Source organism: Caretta caretta, chromosome 16 (genome assembly GCF_965140235.1).
Source record: "Caretta caretta isolate rCarCar2 chromosome 16, rCarCar1.hap1, whole genome shotgun sequence".
Lineage (NCBI taxonomy): Eukaryota > Metazoa > Chordata > Testudines > Cheloniidae > Caretta > Caretta caretta.
The window spans coordinates 13,077,959-13,096,850 of NC_134221.1; the positions used below are offsets into that span (position 1 = coordinate 13,077,959).

Below are 18,892 nucleotides of genomic sequence, written 5' to 3' on the forward strand. Positions count from 1 at the left end.
CAATGCACTAGGCCACAGGCTCACTCAGGACCCAGTTTTAGACTAGAACATGAAAGAAGCTCAGGCATTTGATCTCTCAGCACTTAAAGCAAGGCTGCCTCAAATGCTTCCAGGAGGACATTCAGTTTAAGATGACTAAAAGTTTATTTATAAATACTATCTCTAAACTGTACATATTGACAGTCACTTCACAATGGTAGGCCTTGACATGAGAAGCCACAGACACAATCAAAGCAGTTTCACAGACTTAGTGGTCATGCAGTCTTACAACCATGTTTTTATCTCCCAGACATTCAGGAAGGACAGCACGACAGCATTGCTGGGCAAGCCTCCCCTACCCTCTCTCACACTGAGGCTGTGACACCACAAGGGGAGCAGATTAGGCTGCTCTATGGTAATACCTCTCAGAAGCCACTGTGGAGTCTCTAGAATTGGTTTAAGGAGTTACTCAGCTGCTCTTTACTCTCCCTTAAGTAGAGCATGAGGGTAGCTTACACTACAGGGGTTTGGAAGGGGGAATATTGGACTGGAGTCCTGTCATTTAGCCAATGTTTCTCATCATAGAACTTCTGTAAGCTTAACTGAAGTGCAGACTGCAGGGAGACTGCAGCTACAGTGTAGAAGAAACCAGATGATTTAAGCCCCAGAAGAAGCCTGTTAACACAGAGCAAGTCTGGGCCCAGAATGGCACCACCATTTGGTATGGATCTCCAGAGCTGTAAGGTTTAGAAGCCCAGTTTACTGGGGGAAAGGAGTCTATGAGGTAGACAGTCCTCAGAACAGCCACCACTTTCCTTTGTAGTTGAATTGTGGCAAAAGGGGCCTATACATGAATGCCCATACTTGCAGGAGAGGCTTCTCATATCCACTTCTAATGGTGTCACTGTCAGCTCAGAACTGGAGCTACATTTGGGAGGTGGAAGTTTTGACTCCACATCTCTCCCCTTACCCACCTATTTGCTGATGTAGCATCAGTCACCAAGAGAAAACAAGACAACACAGAGAAGGGCAGAACATTTAACCACTGGAGGGAATGCACAACAGCAAGTACTTTTCTAGTCAAGTTTTACATTAAACCAGACAGCGGAGGTCCCATTGGAAGTAAAAACTATGACAGTGTGTGTCCAGCAAAGAGCAGGAACTAGATGTCCATGTGTGGTCCCTGCACATCAGTCTGCAGGTTCTGCCCTTCACTCAGCTGCTGCTGGAACTCCAGACGTGTCTGACGGTTGGATTCCAGCAGCTCCTTCAAGCGGGCATGCAGATGGTCATTCTTCTCCTCCAGGTGATCCAAACAGGAGTTGATCTGGTCCAGCATGGAGTTTATTGCTGCATATTCTAAAGGAAGGAGAACAAAAAAATACCCTGAATAATTTAAATTCTTGTACTACCACCACTCATTCTAAGAAGGTATCAGGCAGCAAGGCCTCTTGCAAATATACCTCAGAACATAGAGGGCAAGTCCTCTATCTCAACTGCATCCTCTTTGTATCATGGTACATCACATCTACTAGTGAAACTAGGTCTGTGGGAAACGATAGTTCAGGGGATTGGTCATGTGATCTAGGATGTTTTACCTCTGTGCCACAGACCAGGCAGGAAATTGCCATCTGACAGCTGTTTGGTAATCTCTCAAGTGGTTGGGCTCTGGCCAGCTTCCACTAGACAGGGATCCACATTGCAAGAGGGCTGAATAGAAAAAGGGTGAATTAATCTCTTCACCCTCCCTAGAGGTGGCCTTGCCTAATCAGGGTACAGACACCTTGAAAGGGTGCTGCTGAGAAGCTTACCACAAAGGGTACAGCACAGAGTGTAACCTCCAGAGCTGCCACCCTAGGACCTGGCACATAAGAATCTGGAAAGAGTTCCAGAACATCACAGCTGCTGATGTGGTAGGAGGAGAGGAGAAAGGTGCGATAAAGTGAAGCCCTTTTGAATGAGCTGAATAGGAACATCTCATAAGGTCCTAAGGGGAAAAGTAGCCAGAGGGATGAATGTGGACCAGTTCTGATTTCCATGAACAGCACTTATCCCCTTAATTTCTGAAGTTGTTGACCCAGTGCAGAGACCACATAGGTCTTGCTTTACCATTTAACACACTACCCTAGGAAGCAAGGATTCATTGTAAACCACCCTGCAGGATCTATGTATCATGCCATACAACCAGCATAAACTAGGTCCAAAAGGCCATTCAAACCTACTTGCGATGCTGCTGCTTGCACGGGGAAGGAGGAAAAGCACTCACATCAAGCCCTAAGTAAAAGGAAAAATGTGATTTTCATGTACATCTGCAGAGAAAATTATCTAATCCAATTCTCAGGAGGAGCCACAGATTTCACTTCACACACAAGGTCAACCTGAGCTTGCATGGGAAGAGAATATTTTTAATGTTTAAATCACTAGACCTGTTCCGCTGAACACAGCAAGGGACAGCAACAACCAGTCCTCAAACAGCATTGTTTAGAACAGACCACAGTCTGAAAGGGACTTCTCTGCCGCTTGCACTCAGACATCAGAAGCATGTGGGGGAGAGAAATAAGAGGATCTGATAGTGAAGCTGTTTTCAGGTACCAAGACCCTGAACACAAGTACTGGTTCTCCCAAAATCTTTTAGAAGTCAGTGTGGGAAGTCCTACAATAGCACATGCCACCGCTGAAAGCGATTAATGCTATACCTTAATTCTGATATTACATTCTAAATTAAAGTTGTGAAGTGACTTCCCGAGACTGGAATGCACAGGGTTAGAAAATAGTGCAGTCCCTGCTTCCAAACTGGGAGAGCTTTGCGGGACAGGTTAAGAGATGTAATAGATTATTTAGCAAACTCATCATATCTCAGGACTTCCCATTGAAATTCAACTATAGAGATTCCCAGTAACAAAAGAATCAGCTTCTAAGGATCTGAGTGATTTCATGAGGAAACACCCTTGACATCTTCAGAATCTAATTCTAAATTGGACGGACAGCTCAAGTGGACCCAGCAGAAAGGATCTCAAGGCAGGTGATAGTCCATAAAGCTCAAATTCCCAAAGGAATTGTCATAGGAGACTATGTAGTTAAGCATCCCTTTTTCATCAGGAGGGAGAGGAAGGTCTAAAACATGATATTCCCTTCCTGGCTAGTAACTAGTAGTTGTACTGTCACTTCCCAGAACAGTATGATGAAAGGCCTTTTTAATCCTAGAAATCCTCAAGGATTTTTTCAGGAAAGGAGCTCTTAGATTTTGTTAGAAGGCACCAAATGAGGGTGTTGGGTGGTTTAGTCTTATAAAATCATAGAAATGTAGGGCTGGAAGGGACCTTGAGAAGTCATCAGGTCCAGCCTCCTGCACTATGGCAGCACTAATTAAATCTAAACCAGGGGTTGGCAACCCTTCAGAAGTGGTGTGCCGAGTCTTCATTTATTCACTCTAATTTAAGGTTTTTGCATGCCAGTAATACATTTTAACATTTTTAGGTCTCTTTCTATAAGTCTATAATATATAACTAAATTATTGTTGTATGTAAAGTAAATAAGGTTTTAAAAATGTTTAAGAAGCTTCAATTAAAATGCAGAGCCCCCCGGACTGGTGGCCAGGACCTGGGCAGTGTGAATGCCACTGAAAATCAGCTCACGTGCTGCCTTGGCACACCTGCCATAGGTTGCCTACCCCGATCTAAACTATCCCTGACAGGTGTTTGTCCAATGATGGTGATTCCACAACCTACCTTATTCCAGATCTTAACAACACTTCTAGTTCAGAAGTTTTTCTTAATATCTAACCTAATTTTCCCTTGCTTCAAATTAAGCCCATTATTTCTTGTCCTATCTTTAGTAGATAGGAGAAGAGTTGATCACCAGTCTCTTTATATCAACCCTTAACATATTCAAAGACTTAATTCTACCCTCAGCCTTCTTTTCTTAAGACTAAACATGCCCCATTTAAATTAAAAAACAAACAAACAATCACCTTTCCTCATAGGTCAGGTTTTTTTAAGGCTTTTATCATTTTTGTTGCTCGTCTCTGGAATCTCTCCAGTTTGTCCACATTGTTGCAGAAGTGTGGGGCCCAGAACTGGACACAGCACTCCAGCTGAGGTCTCACCAGAGCTGAATAGAGCAGGACAGTTATTTCCTGTGTGTTATATAGGAGTTCTGTTAAGATACCCCAGAATGATAGCAGCTATTTTTGCAGCTGCATCACATTGTTGACTCATACTCCATTTGTGATCCACTATAACCCCCAGATTCTTTTCAGCAGTACCACCACCTAGTCAGTTAGTCCCCATTTTGTAGTTGTGCATTTGATTTTTCTTCTTCCTAAGTGAAGTACTTTGCATTTATTATTATTGAATTTCTTCTTGTTGAATTCAGACCAATTCTCCCATTTGTTAAGATCATTTTGAATTCCAATCCTGCCCTCCAAAGTGCTAGCAGCCCCTCCCAGTTTGTTGTTCATCTGAAAATTTTATAAGCATACCTTCCACTCCATTATTTAAGTCATTAATGAAAATATTTAATACCATCAGACCCAAGACTGACCCCTGCAGGGCCCCACCAGATACTCCATTCCAGAAGAGGAGTAGGTTGGTTTGGCAGGATTTGTCCCTAATAAATCCATGCTGGCTATTCTTTATAGCCCAATATCTTTCCAAGTATCAGAGTTGCACTGACTGGGATATAATTCCCCAGGTCCCCTTTTTTAAAGATAAGTGCTATGTTTGCCCTTCTCCAATCTTCTGGGACCTCACCTGTGCTCTAGGAGTTCTCAAAGATAATTGTGAAGGGTTTGAATATTGCTTTAGCTAGTTCCTTAAATGCCCTAGTATGAATTTCATCAGACCCTGCAGACTTGAATACATCTCAATACTCTTTAAACTGTAATTTCCCTATTTTGGCTTGCAATCCTTCCCTCTCCTTCATATTAGTTGTGTTGAGTATCTGATCATTATTAACCAAACGGCTGTGTGCTGGGAGCAAGCCTGCTGGGGGGTCTGTGGTTTATCTAGGAAGGGGGGGTATGCTTGGAGCAGGGGATTGGGGAGGGAGGGTGTCCAGGGCTCTCCCCAGGCAATGGGATGCTAGGAGTAAGGAAAGTTTGGGGAGGGGGAGCCTGGCTCCCTGCCCCAGGGCGCTCAGAGCAGGGCGGGGGTCCGCGGCTCCCCGCCCCGGGCGGGGGGACGCTGGGCGGGGTCCCGGCCGCTCTTCTCTTACCGGTATCCCCGAAGCCGTCATCGTCCCCCTCCTCGCCGTGCCCGGCGTTTCCCGCAGGCACCTGCGGCTCCCCGTTCGGCCCCGACATGCCGCCACCAAGTCCCGCCGCCAGACAGTACCCAGGTCGCGGCTGGATTCCGAGACATAGGAAAGCCCCGCCCCTTCCCGGATGGAACGGCGGAAAGTCCCGCCCCTGACCCAGAAAAAGGCGGGGCTTGGGTTGAGCTAGCCACTCGGAAACTTCAGCCGGGATCCTAGGGACGCCGTGTGGGGTCATATCCTTCCCAGCCCCGCCCCAGGGGTAAAGTCTATAGTTATGGGAAAAGAGGGGCTGACCAAACGGCGGGGGCGGGCGAGGGGCAGCCAAGCAAATAGACTTTATAGTTGCGGGGGGCCTCTGCCTACAGAGAGGCGGGATCCCACCTCCAACCTCCCTGGACGCTTATGTTCCTACCTCTTTGTGCTCACTCTCTGCAGTCATCGCAGAGGGATTTGCTGGCAGGATTTTATATGGGTGCAAAAAATATTCAGCGAACTCAGAAGAGTATCTGCAGAAACCCAATGTGACCTTGGGAGTATCTGATGAAGTGAGCTGTAGCTCACGAAAGCTCATGCTCAAATAAATTGGTTAGTCTCTAAGGTGCCACAAGTACTCCTTTTCTTCTTGGGAGTATGAAGACTCACAGCCAAGCTGGCTCTACGAGCCACAATCATCCAATCAGAGTTTAGGCTTGGGTGTCCCCGTCAAAACTAAGCACCACCGTTAAGCATTTTGGCTGACAGCTGCTCGAGAAAAATCTGCTGATCAGAAGTTATTCACAGAAATGATCCAGCAAATAAATTTAAATCAATAAAGTGAACTAATCTATCAGCAAAAAGAAAAGGAGTCTTTTTGCGAATACAGACTAACACGGCTGTTACTCTGAAACTAATCTATCAGCTACTCACAGACCACTTTGAGAACAGAAAATGTGTTGAATAAATTATTCACATAGCTTTGCTTTGTTTTCCCCTTCTACAGTGGTTTTCTCTTAAACCTTATTCCATCCATACTAATTATCTCAGTTTATTACATGTATATTTATTCTTTGTAGACTGTTCTCAGGAAAAAGAAAAGGAGTACTTGTGGCACCTTAGAGACTAACCAATTTATTTGAGCATAAGCTTTCGTGAGCTACAGCTCACTTCATCGGATGCATGAAATATGGAAATATGTTTATGGGATGTTCTCAAGAGATATGTTCACCTGTATAGAGCCTTTATTTCTGGAGCTCTTAAAGCACTTTGTAAACATTCATTAGCTCCTGTGAGGTAATTTTACATATGGTCAGACAGAGGATGGTTGGTTAAGTAATTTGCCCAGAATCACACATTGAGTCAGTGACGCAGCCAGGGCTAAACCCCCAGGATTCTTGATACCCAGACTTCTGCTTTTGCCACTAGAGCATAGTCCCTTCCTGTTTTAATCTATCCAGTTTTAGTTAATGGTTGTTTAATTTAGCTTAATTGTATTTAACAGAATAAAGTTTGTTTCAGCTGTTTTTGATTTTTCCTCTTAATAATTGTAACCGAAGTTAGTAGGTCACTTTCAAATTTCCTCTTTCCCTAGGACAGTGAACACAATTTTCTCTGCCTTTTTTTATAACTAAGATTTCTTTTTTTAGACTTGATATTAGTCATATGTTTCACCTCTCCTGGGAAATCATATCATTATATCATTTCTTCCATTTTATAGGATATATCTTTAGAGATGAAAATAACTTGCAATTAGGGCATCAGTGTGTCCCTGAGCTGAACCTGGGCAAAGACTGATTTGAAGAGTTTTTGAATTCCAATTGAGATGGAATTTTCAATGCACAAGGAATGAAGGGTCATATCCTCAACATCACAATACATTCTGTATCTTTCCTTACTATAAGCTGACTACATTCTGCTGGGTTAGGGCCCCATCCTATGCCCTAACACAGTTATGCTCATCAATATAATAGTATGGGCATAACCAAGCATAAGTGACAAAAGTTAATTGCCCTGAAGCATGAGGTTATAGGTCTTCCTATTGTATGGTGGAATACAATTTCACAATTAAGTAGGCTTATGTAACTAATGTCAGTAGTTGTCTTTGAGATCCTTGCATAAGAGGCACTATAGAAGTGGAAACTATGACTATTATTTTTTATTCCTATTGTATGTTTTAACATCTTTATGAAGTGCTGAGGTTTAATTATCCATCATGGCAAAAGCCAGATAACTATAAATCTGACTTTGCTAGTATGACAACTACTAGATACTCTGAATATTTTGTTCTTGCGTTTCACTCTGTGATTCTAAAGCAATTTACAAAGATGGAATTTTAATTGTAATTATTTATTGATTTGGAATGTTACCATAAAGTCATAGACTATTTGAGATTTTACCTAATCATCTAGCTCTGTTCCCAAGCATGGCATTCAATATTCACATGACACATTGTGAGCAAAATTAATCCTTAGTGTAATTTGCATGAAGGATGGAATTGGGCCCACTATGTATGTAGCTGAGAGGTATGAGTTCTAATACTTGGAAAAATAACTGGCCAGACTGCACTCTTTGTATGAGCTGAATAATGTCTTGGAGTTTTTGCTAATGATTCAGCAAATTCTGTGATTTAAATAATATTTAAAATGATCTAATCCAGGGGTTCCCAATATGTTGGCTGAAGAACACTTGCTGATAATTCTCAAAGATCTGACTGGTCACATGGTGCTGGCTCTCCTTGTTTCCAACTGCTGCTACAGGTGTCCACACTCTTCACTACAGTGAAAAGCCACCTGTAAAAGAAGCTGGAAACAAGGAATAAACATTAAACAATAAACTTTTGCCGAGAGCAGCTATTACATAAATAGAGAATGAGAGGAAATGAGCACTACCACTCAGGGACTGGAGATATCAGTGGGATTAGAGTTGTAATCTATATGGCAGCTAGGTAATATTTTCAGGAGAGCTAAGCAAAGAAAAGGAGTTGGTGGCTGGACAGCATAGCCAGAGGAGCAAGAAACCAACTGTTAGGGAACCCTATGCAGGTGGGAAAGAACAGGGTCTAGACAGCAGAGGAGTGAGCATGTGTCAGTGAGAGAGATTAATAACAAACATGGGAGGAGCAAATAAAATTAAGAGTAAAAGCAGGTGGTGGGTTTGATTCTTTTTTTTTTCAAAAGGAAAAAACACTAATTGCATCAGGAAAGGAGGTGTTCATGAGACACTCTCAGTATTAAGATATATTCCACACTATGAAAATGTTTGAGAGCACCTGATCCAACCTAGCAGGATTTTATAGCACTTGTCATCCTAGCATAGGTTATTACATTGAATGTTACATTCTCTGCTACAGGAATGCATCTGATGAAGTGAGCTCTAGCTCACGAAAGCTTATGCTCAAATAAATTTGTTAAGTCTCTGAGGTGCCACAAGTCCTCCTTTTCTTTTTGTGGATACAGACTAACAGGGCTGCTACTCTGAAATCTGCTACCAGTGTGATTATTTTTTCAACCCACCTGTGCCATTTATAACCATTTCCGACCAGGGTAATTCTAGGCTCCCATTACTGGAGGGGCAAATGGATATTTTGGAGCCCTTAGAAATTAGTCCCTTAGAAATACTTGGACTTTTAAGAGTTTAAAAAGAAATTGTGGCTACTGAGTTAGCATTTCTCTGTGATTCTATAAGTTATCTAACAAATGAAATCTCTTCCATCTGCTCATTGCTTAACATTGTATAACTTTGTACATATTTCGGCTTTTCTGGCAATGATGGGGTGGGGGGCTTGAAAATCATTTGGGGAGGCAAACGTTCTCTCCCCTGGTGGCGCCGGGCTTGCTTCCCACCCGTCCCCAGTTCTGTATGGGGATGCTGGCCCCTGTGCAGTACTGCCTTTGGGAAGAAATGATGCCGCAGCAAACAAACCAACCAATCAAAACACAAGCCCAGCAGAGGCGCTCTATCCTCAAGGCCTCCTCTGCTCTGGTTTAAAGCCTCTGGTGCTGGGTGTAGAGGCCCTCCCGCACTGTTCCCCCGCCCACCTTGTGGAGCGAAGATGGCAGCAGCCTGCAGTGGCTGGAGGTGCCTTGGGCTGCTCCCGTGGAGACTGAGGGCTGCTGGCCAGGCGGCTGGGGTGGGGCTTCTGCGAGCCCAGAGCAGGGGGTACTGTATCCCCTTTGGGACAGGACGCTATGCACGGGGCCGGGCACGGAAGGGCAGCCGCATGCTGGTGGGGGCTGCTTTTGCCCTGGGGGGCACCTTTGGCCTCTTCCAGACTCTCCAGTATCCCCTGAAGGCCCAGGAGCACCTTGCAGAGCAGCAGGCAGCCAAGGTAACCTCCCACTTCCCCCACTTTTAAGAGTACTGCAGGAAATCCGGAAGCTCCTTGCAATCCCTAAGGAACACCGGGCCCTATGGTGCTTTCCCATCCCCCACTTACAAATGATTCTGAAATGATGGTCCTTCCCGTGCAATTATATTGCCTCCCAAATATCTTCCATTTTTGGGGTGCACACTGAGATCTTGGCTTAATGAAATCTTAAGGGGGTGGCAGGAAGAACCTTGAAATTGTTTTTTTCCTCACCCCCTCACAGATTTTCTCTTCTATATGACGTTTCTATTTTTGTTCATTTTCAGATAGTATTTTAGCCTAGTCTCCAGATTAAAAGGCTACAAAAGTCTCTCAAATGATCTGTGGCTGCTTTTTCTATTTACTGTCTGCAAATCCTTTTGTAGTTTTTGCTGGATAGGCTAATTGCTACTTTAAAAATAATAATAAAGTTAATAATAAAAATAATTAGCTAATTAATGTTTTCCATGCCTATGGATGAATTACATGGTAAGTGATCTAGAATATACAAGTGATGCCATCAGGTTACAATATCCTAAACAAATAATGTCTACCAATTTTACTAATAACTCTTGTGTATTAAAACTAAACACTTATAGATCCTGATCCTGCAAGACATACACACATACCTAACTTTAGTCAATAGAAAGAAAATAGTCTTGTTAGTTTCAATTTTGCTTTTAGTCTGTTCGCTTTCTGGTTCTCATACACTAGCATAATGCTGCAGTATTTGGGGGTGGCAAACCCTTCAAGAGAAGGTTTAAATACACATAGCAGGCTTTTTCTATTGATTGAAACACACACACCTCCTTAATATTAGATGTTATTAGGAAATAACATTTAAAGTATTAAAATCTAAAGGCCTAAACTACCCAACATTATCTTCTTTGAGTAACTATAAAAATTGCTTTTAATGAATAAAAAAAGCAAAAAGTAGTTGTCAAGTGACAGGGAAAACAACAATTCTGTACACTTACATCGGGCTTTCCATCAACTAATGACTTCCTGCAAATACCCTGAGGGATTGTGGAAGTGAGAAACAAGGTAAAATGGTGGCATGTGTTTTATAATGTATGAATAATAAGCAAGGCACGTTAAATGTCTGTTGTGTAATTGCATTGTGCCTAATACTGATGCTTTATTCCTTGTGCACCCAGCATTCTCAGTGAAGGTCTGGTGTGCAAACAATGCAAGATCAGATTCTGTGTTTATATGTTCTCAACCAATACCTTGCAACCACTGTTCCCCAAAAAAAAGCCATTGCTTCCTGGCATAAGTCACTGGTATTTTTTTTATAAAATGTTGAAGGTAGGGTTTTGTACTGCTGTCCGTTGCTGTAGTATTTGAGCATCTTCCACGTAAAATAGATAATAGCAAAGTCTCTAGTGGACTTCATGGAATCTCTGACACCTCTCCCTTCGCAGCATAAAAACTGTGCGTGGGGGATGGGTTTGGTTTTGATTTTTGTGGATTTTATTACTTTTGGGGGGGTTACTTTTTGTTTTTTAAGGTTAATTTTGTTTAATTTTCTTAGGCTGGATGGTTGGATTTTTGTGTAGAAAGCAGAGTTGTGAATGTCATTCTTATGATGACTTGGTCCCTAACCTATAGGATTCAGTTGGCAAAACCATATATTCATAAGAGATCGGAGTTACTACAAAGGGATAAGGGGATATTTAAAAAATTAGATATTCATTATACAAAAAAGTTAAGTATTTATGACGTCATTGGAAGAAAATGTTGGTTAACCAGAGGTGTGAGCTTTGATTTGGATGACTAGATTATAATCTGAACACCAAATATCAGCAACAGCAATTTAAAATAAACATAAATCGATTGGGGGAGGAGGTGATATTTGAATTGAACATAGAAACTTCTGGCATTTTCCTCCCTCAGCTCCCTGCAGGTAGCCTGCAGTTGACCCTGTACCAATACAAAACCTGCCCGTTCTGCAGTAAGGTTCGAGCCTTTCTTGATTACCATGGGGTGCCTTATGAAATTGTGGAAGTGAACCCGGTAATGAGGAAGGAGATCAAATTCTCCTCCTACAGAAAGGTGCCCATCCTTTTAGCCAACGCTGGAAACACTCTGGTGAGTCTCTGCTTCTCAAATAACCATGGTTCTTGGGTTTACATCTAGCACTGGGTCACTAGCCAAGTGCGGGTGTAGCCTACTTTATTTCCAAGGTTGCTTAGCATCCTGTTCCTCATTTTATGGCTGTATACTTAGCTACCTCTTCCTTAGCCTCACTCTTATTTTGCCGAACACTCACAACGCCCAATGTTCCCTAGCAGTGACAAGCTATGCTGCTGCTAGGGAGTTTGGGGGAAGGTGAGACTTTAAAGTCCACTGGTCTTATTCTTCCCACCCCCATGCAGGATTCAAACAATTTGTACAGAAGTCAGTGGGTGTTACTTGTACTCTGTGGTGGAAGAATTATGACCCAAGGACAAGTGTTTTAACCATATATTTTCTTACCATGCTGGTTTGCCCCCTGGAATGCCAATGGCTCAGACTGAAACCCACTTTGGTTTCCACTGTTGGCCTGTCTAGAACAAGCAGAATAATAGATATACGGCTGTAGTATAGCAGATTTGCCTATGGAAATAAACGGAAGATTAGGGAAGAAGGGACTTGGGGACTACTTAAGCCCCAAAGGGGTTCAATTGGCAGAGCTTCTTATGAGCTCCTCCTCCTTAGCTCCATCAGCATCTCTTTTTAAATTTATTTTCATTCTATTTTGCAGCAACTGAATGACTCTTCAGTGATCATCAGTGCAATAAAGACCTATCTCATTTCCAGGTACGAGAACTGGATAGTGAGAATGTAGTTGAGTGTGAATTGCCTTAGGCAAACTGGAAAACAAGAACTCTTTTGTGTATGTGTGTGTGTGTGTGTTATAGAGCTCAGGTGTTTTTTAATTCAGAATTCTGCCTTTGCACAAAGAAGACTTAAAAGTTAGTCCAAAAATGAAATGAATCAAACCTTCCTCTGATTTTTTTGTTTTGTTTTGTTGGCCAGTCAGAATATCTGGAAATAAATCAACTTGCTGCTCTTGTAGCCTGTTCTTTAGATCCAGGTTACAAAGAGCTTGAGTAGGGAATGGAGAAGGAGGGGATCTTATATCTGGGACAACTTGTACTTCTATTCCTTTTTTTCCCCCCTGTGATATAGAGAACCTCAGTATATAGAAATTTAACCATAAGAGAGACATTGTTAGCTGCAGCTGACTATTCTGGAGTCTGGTTAATACTTACTGTGGGTTATTTGAAATGACACTTACTTGTACTCTCTCTCTCATTAGTTTCTTGCATTAAGCTGTTTCATAGTAGTGCATTTTAATGTGTGTGGCTTCAGTGTGTTTTTACTGTTTTCTTTTCATATACATTAAGTGCACTTTCCTCTTAGTCTTGCATCCATGAACACACTGCAACGTTACTACAACATATTACAGTAAAGATATATCTGGGATAATAAGGTGTATAACGGGCATGTATAGAGTCAACTTTCAAACTGAAACCATTCTAAAAACGACACATTTATGTTCTATCCATGATTCCAGATCAAATTTGCTCAGATCTTGAAAGTCAAGGGGTGCTGCGGGGGGAGGAGTGAGACTTTAAAGTCCACTGGCATTATTGCTTCCACCCCCATGCAGGATTCAAACAATTTGCACTGAAGCCAGTGGAAGTTACTTTTACGCTGTGGGGGAAGAATTACAACTGAAGGACAAGTATTTTAATTGTATATTTGCTCACTATGCTGGTTTTTTGTTTTTTTTTTATTTCCCCGTAACGGTCAATCTCCTCCTGAGACCTAAAAATTTAGCCACGATCTTTTTCTCTTACATTATCAACGGTAATAGAATATTCCACTATTGGAATCTGGTTTCCTTATGGTGCCGTAGGCGCTAGTTTGCTCTCCCACAGCTGTATCAGCTCCATAGTGCTATTAAAATCATCAAATTTTTTTACAGTCACTGTTATGACTAACTGCACCTCAAGATGGAGAGGAATTCTGAAAGAGAAAATACAGACTGCACAGAGATAGTCCTTAGATTTACAACCCCTGAGCTGCCTTGTTATGGAAGTCTCTATTTTTAGAGCAGCCAGTGTTTTGTTGCCCCAAAAAGAGGACTCATAGCAACTGTTTTTCCGTAACACGTGGAGAAGACCATGCAGATTCTGACTGTGTTTCTCCCCTCAGGAAGAAGAGCTTAGAAGAGATTGTGTCATTTTATCCTCCTATGAAAGCTGTGAATGAGCGGGGCAAGGAGGTGACTGAGTATGGGAACAAATACTGGCTCATGCTGGATGAAATGGAGACCCAGCATGTGTACCCCATCAAAGAAACTAGGGTGTAAGCATTTCATGTGCTAGGGGTCTCTGAGCTGGTTTCACAGCACCCCTCCTGTATCATCTTGGAGAACACGAACACAATCCTCCTAATGCTGCTCTTGACATGATACACATCAGACACCCATAAATAACTGGAATAGTTTTGTTTCAAGTAATTTATTTGTTTAACTTGCAAAATGTAATACTTCTATGTGAAAATCCCCCCGCCCCCGCTTTGGTGTATTCCGAGCCTCAACCATTGCACTAATTTTCTCCTTTGCTTTCTCTCCTCCCTGCCTTCTTCCCAGAGAGTGATGTCCCTTTAGGCTCCTGAGTTAGCTGGAAGGGTCACTTGGGATTGATTAATGTTGGGGAAAACCCATGATTATGGGACACACATTCCTCATGGGCCATCCAGCCTGCTTGCAACAATAGAAAGTGAATCTAGAGCTTTAGTTTGTCTCATCCAGCTGGAGTTTGGCATTAGAGCAGTTCAGTGGGGAGGGATCCCTCCTGACCACAGTTCAGGGATATTACCAGTGGAGCAGACTGGATGGGAACTATGTTGCACTCTCATCCTTTGCAGAAGCTCCAGCTACAGTTATTGTGATATCATCTGCATCCTCCTCCTCTGATTCAATGTTTCCACCTTGTTCACTTAAACTACTTTCTTGGGATGTCTACAGGGAGGAAATGAAGTGGCGAAAATGGGCAGATGACTGGCTTGTTCACCTCATCTCCCCCAATGTTTACCGCACACCTAGGGAAGCCCTGGCTTCTTTCAATTACATTGTCCATGAGGGAAAGTTTGGCACCGTGGAAGGTTTTTTTGCCAAGTACATGGGGGCCGTTGCCATGTTCTTCATCAGCAAGAGGCTGAAGAGCAGGTTGGTACCACTGACCCAGTCACACAGCAAGGGAATGTCTTTGTCTCGTTGGTTTTTAACCACCCTTAGCCATGAACTTCAAACAGTAAAACTCTGTCTCAAACACATTTTAATAGGCATTTTCCTTGCAAATAAAATGCAGTTCTGTTCTAAGGGTCAGTTTGAATACTCCCTCCATTCTGATCATTGTATCTGAATGATCACTATATGTGGACCCAAAACAACTTTCAAATCAGACATGCAGAAGCAAAATTTCCATTTCTGTAAGGACACATTTTTAATTTTAACATTAGCTCCAAGGCACGTCACTCCAGTTATTACAGTTTATGGGAGCATCAGTTATGTTCTTGTACAGCTGAATGCCATTCAGTGGTGCAAAATCCTTTTCTACCTGTGAAAATATCAAAGGAATTTATACTTGTTTGATCTGTGCAACTTAAATCTCCACTGATCAGAACAATCAGAAACTGGCTTTTGGGAAGTAATATTTTATTCCCATGAACTGAATGAATGATCACTGCAAGTGGAACTAGTTCCACTGTACCCTCACCATTTGAATAGTAGTAGGACCAGGGGATCTTTCCCCTTTAGATTTCTGCTGTCTTTCCAATAGAAGTGCCTTCTTTAATCCAGTTTATCAATTGGTGTAACCAAGGAATGGTCAAGACTTGACTTGTTTAGTGTGACACACTTAGTTAGTGACTGAGAAAGAATTACTGTCCATGATTTCTAGAATTCTGGTCCTTTGCTTTAACCACTACAGTAAATAGCTCATTAACCACTTAATCAGCTTTAAGTACTTATTGGACTTCTTTGAGCCCTCTAACCTTCTGAATGAAAGAGATGCTTATGCACACAAGTTACTTCATAGTCATCTTTAAAAATACCCAAGCCTTTCAATTCACTCTCTGAAGTGCATTCCCTGTCCCCAGCCATATATCAATCCATGGGAAGGGGTAATGAGAGGGGAAAATTAAAGAGAAATGAACCAGTTAGAGGACACCATATTTTCTCTTAACACAGGCACCATCTCCAGGATAATGTCCGAGAAGATTTGTACAAAGCAGCCAATGACTGGGTAAAAGCTATTGGCAAACACAGACCATTCATGGGTGGCAGCCAGCCGAATCTTGCTGACTTGGTAATGGTCAAGACCCTTGGTCTCTGTACTTAATTTATCATTCATCATGCACATAGTATGGTATAGGTGTGACTATAATTATGTATAAAATATGTACTATATCCTCTTGGTCTGTATTAGATATATCATTTGAGTGTCTTATGTGGGAGGTGAGAGTTGTGTTGTCAAAGTGTGTTACAGGTGCGGGGTGAGTATGTTTACTCCATTGTACAATATGGAGATAGTTCAGGAGCATACATTCTGTATTGGCTGTGTGTGTAGAAAGCATGCTAGCCAATTGCCTTTCCACTGGGAAATATACTCCAAGCACATACCTTACAAACATCATGACTTCCCAAAGTAGGACATTATCAATCTGAAGTAATGACAAAAGCAGTAATGACAAAAGCAGTTTAGGCTTCCACATCTGCAACTGGAGATGAGCCCTGTTGACATCAGTGGACAGGGTCATAAGTTAGCATGCATAGCTCAGACTTCAGGATTTGAATCTTAAACCATTTCCTGCATCATTAGCTCTCATTATAAATAATGATAATGGTTTTTGTTTTAATCTGAAGCAATATCTCCATAAAGAGTTTATATGGAGCTGGATACTGTACCAGATCTTATAATCACTTTTCATTTTACTCCATCTCCCAAAATTTTTGCCCATTTTGTTAGGCACTGCCTATTTATCCATCTAATGTCTGTGACTGTCTCAATAATCTCTGCTAATCAGATGGGTGGAATAGGTGATCGGGAAGGGAGTAGAGTTTTGGGACACTTAAATCTGAAGTTACATCCATTCCAGATGTAGAGTTAATGTTATCTATGTTAATTTCCAAACTCTCTCTCCTCTCTTGGCACAGGCAGTGTATGGGGTCCTCCGGGTCATGGAAGGGCTGGAAGCCTATGATGACATGATGACTCATACAAAGATTCAACCTTGGTACCATCGCATGGAGAAGGCTATTGGGGAGGCCGAAGTCCCGAACTGGCAACTGCTGCAGCCGCCTTACTAAAATTCTTGCACAGAAAAACATTAAAAAGGAAAGACCTTCTGTTTTAAAAATAAAATGCACTGGCCTTTCCCCCTGGACTGATGTGCAGGCATGTGGATTGTCCAGCTTAGAGCTAATAAGGGGCTTCGTGAGACCAAGAGAGCAGGAGAGGACAGGTGTGTACAGTTAAGTAAATATGACATTTAGAATAATAGAAACATGTAAAAGGTGCTGACCTGGGACCTCATTGTAGAGGAGGGTAAATTCTGATTTAAACAGCAGAGTGCAGCAAACTGACTTTCTCTTGGTGAGCCCCATACTAAGTATATGTTAAAAAGAAACCACAATGCTGGCTAGTGGACCCTGGAGCAAAAGCAAATATTTGAGGTCTGTCCAGGGTTGACTTCAGGCTGTATCTCCTCTTGTCCAAGTTGTCCTGAGTGTCTTCCTGACTATTTGAGGTACTGTGTAACTCTTAAATGGCATTAAGATTTGACCTGCAATAGCATCCTGTAAGTACAGTGCTGAGGGCAATGGGTGAATCAGCAGCCCTGAGGAAGGAATCCCTTTGCATGATGGAAAAGATCCTGCTGTCTGCAGGCCATGTGCTTCCAGTCTTCAGGGTGATCTCCATTTAAACTGTTATTTCAACAGGTGATTCTGGATTGTCAGTGATAATACAGGCTCAGTTCCTCTTTCTATGCAGTATATGGCATCTAGGGTTTCTCGTCTACCAGAAGATAGAGGCCCAGAGAGCACAACCTAGACTGAAGAAAGAATTATTGCAAAATGATTATTTGAAAAAAAGCTTCCTAGCATGAGTTACATGAAAAGTGTTCCTGGAAATACTCAATATGATCAGTTGTTATCAAGTGAGTGCTAGTGAATTTTGCAGTCCTCTGGCTCTCTAGATGCTTCTTGTAATGCAAGAGCAACAAAGGCTTTGCTGTGTGGAGTGGGAGCCATTGCTGTAAGCTACGTTGTACAGTGTGAACTTTTTGGAACTAGTATTTCCTCACTGAGTTCTGGCTAATACTAGTGCAGTGTGGAAATGCCAGTTGGTACCTGTCTTGGTGAGCTAAGTTGCAGGGAATCCTTTCACTTCTGGCTGTAGGTCAGAGAGTGAGAGATCTTCTGAATGGTACTAGGTTTTAATTTCCCTCTTCTCTACTTCTAACAATCCTTTCCATGGCATCATGGGCACTTTTAAGGAAACTGGTTATCTGGGAAATTAGTGGTGGAGATGGCATCTGTCATCAATGCAGAAACTTTGTGTTAGTTGAAGACTGCTTTTTGCTATCAGTCATAAGTATCAGTGTGTGATACAGGTGTGTTTTATTGTCCAGAACCTACTGTATCTACGGATACTTTAGAAGGAAAATGAAGTGCAAATTCTAGTGTGGACTGGATGAGTAGTAGTGGGAGAGGAAGAGAGTATTTGCAATAAAAACAAACTGTTGCTACGCTGGCTGGCTACATTTATTTAAGCACTTCTGCACTTAGCTATCTTTAAGTACAGCTACACCCTAGTTCAACAGTACACTGTTTTAGTGTTTGTATGAAAAATAACCTGTAATTTTCAATGTTTGAGCATGTGTGGGTATGAAGGGGGAGATGGATTAGATCAATTAAAAAGTTGGGGGGGAGCGGGTTTTTTTTTTTTTTTTTTTTTTTAAATCTCTGATAAAGTTAACCAAAAAAAAATGGATCAGGAGAAAAATATTTAAAATGGTCCAGCCCCCAGGGGCACTCTGGGGGCCAGAACACAGGGATGTGACAGATGCGTAAATGAGCCATCACTGCTTCAGAACTGCCCTGGGGCCTTGCTCAGAAGTCTTTGTCACCAGGCAGAGCAGGTTACCTCAGCTGCTCTCCTAGGGGCCCAGTCCCCTACCCACGCTGTGCAATTGCCTAGAGTGGGGCTTCATATGACCAGCTTTGAACGGGGCTGCTGCTGCCTGGGTAAGGGGGGGTGGTTGATGAGCTGAATC

The 18,892-nt window shown here is 42.3% G+C and overlaps 2 protein-coding genes across 3 annotated transcripts; one reads left to right on the forward strand and one right to left on the reverse strand.

Moving 5' to 3' along the window:
- Positions 1 to 125: 125 nt before the first annotated feature.
- BBLN (bublin coiled coil protein) lies at positions 126 to 5,357 on the reverse strand. Its single transcript, XM_048822896.2, has 2 exons — positions 5,194 to 5,357; positions 126 to 1,338 (listed from the first exon to the last, which is right to left on the reverse strand). Exons 1-2 carry the CDS (start codon positions 5,279 to 5,281, stop codon positions 1,142 to 1,144), a joined length of 285 nt encoding a protein of 94 aa, XP_048678853.1. The 5' UTR covers positions 5,282 to 5,357; the 3' UTR covers positions 126 to 1,141.
- A 3,848-nt stretch (positions 5,358 to 9,205) lies between these two features.
- PTGES2 (prostaglandin E synthase 2) lies at positions 9,206 to 18,364 on the forward strand. 2 transcript variants are annotated; one of them, XM_048823183.2, is made up of 7 exons: positions 9,208 to 9,538; positions 11,453 to 11,647; positions 12,303 to 12,358; positions 13,763 to 13,915; positions 14,580 to 14,780; positions 15,804 to 15,921; positions 16,770 to 18,364. In XM_048823183.2, the coding sequence occupies exons 1-7, from the start codon at positions 9,263 to 9,265 to the stop codon at positions 16,920 to 16,922; spliced, it is 1,152 nt and encodes a 383-aa protein (XP_048679140.1). In that variant the 5' UTR covers positions 9,208 to 9,262; the 3' UTR covers positions 16,923 to 18,364. The 2 variants fall into 2 exon arrangements, with proteins under 2 accessions (XP_048679141.1, XP_048679140.1); XM_048823184.2 differs by lacking the exon at positions 11,453 to 11,647 and having other exon boundaries at positions 9,206 to 9,538.
- Positions 18,365 to 18,892: the final 528 nt, after the last annotated feature.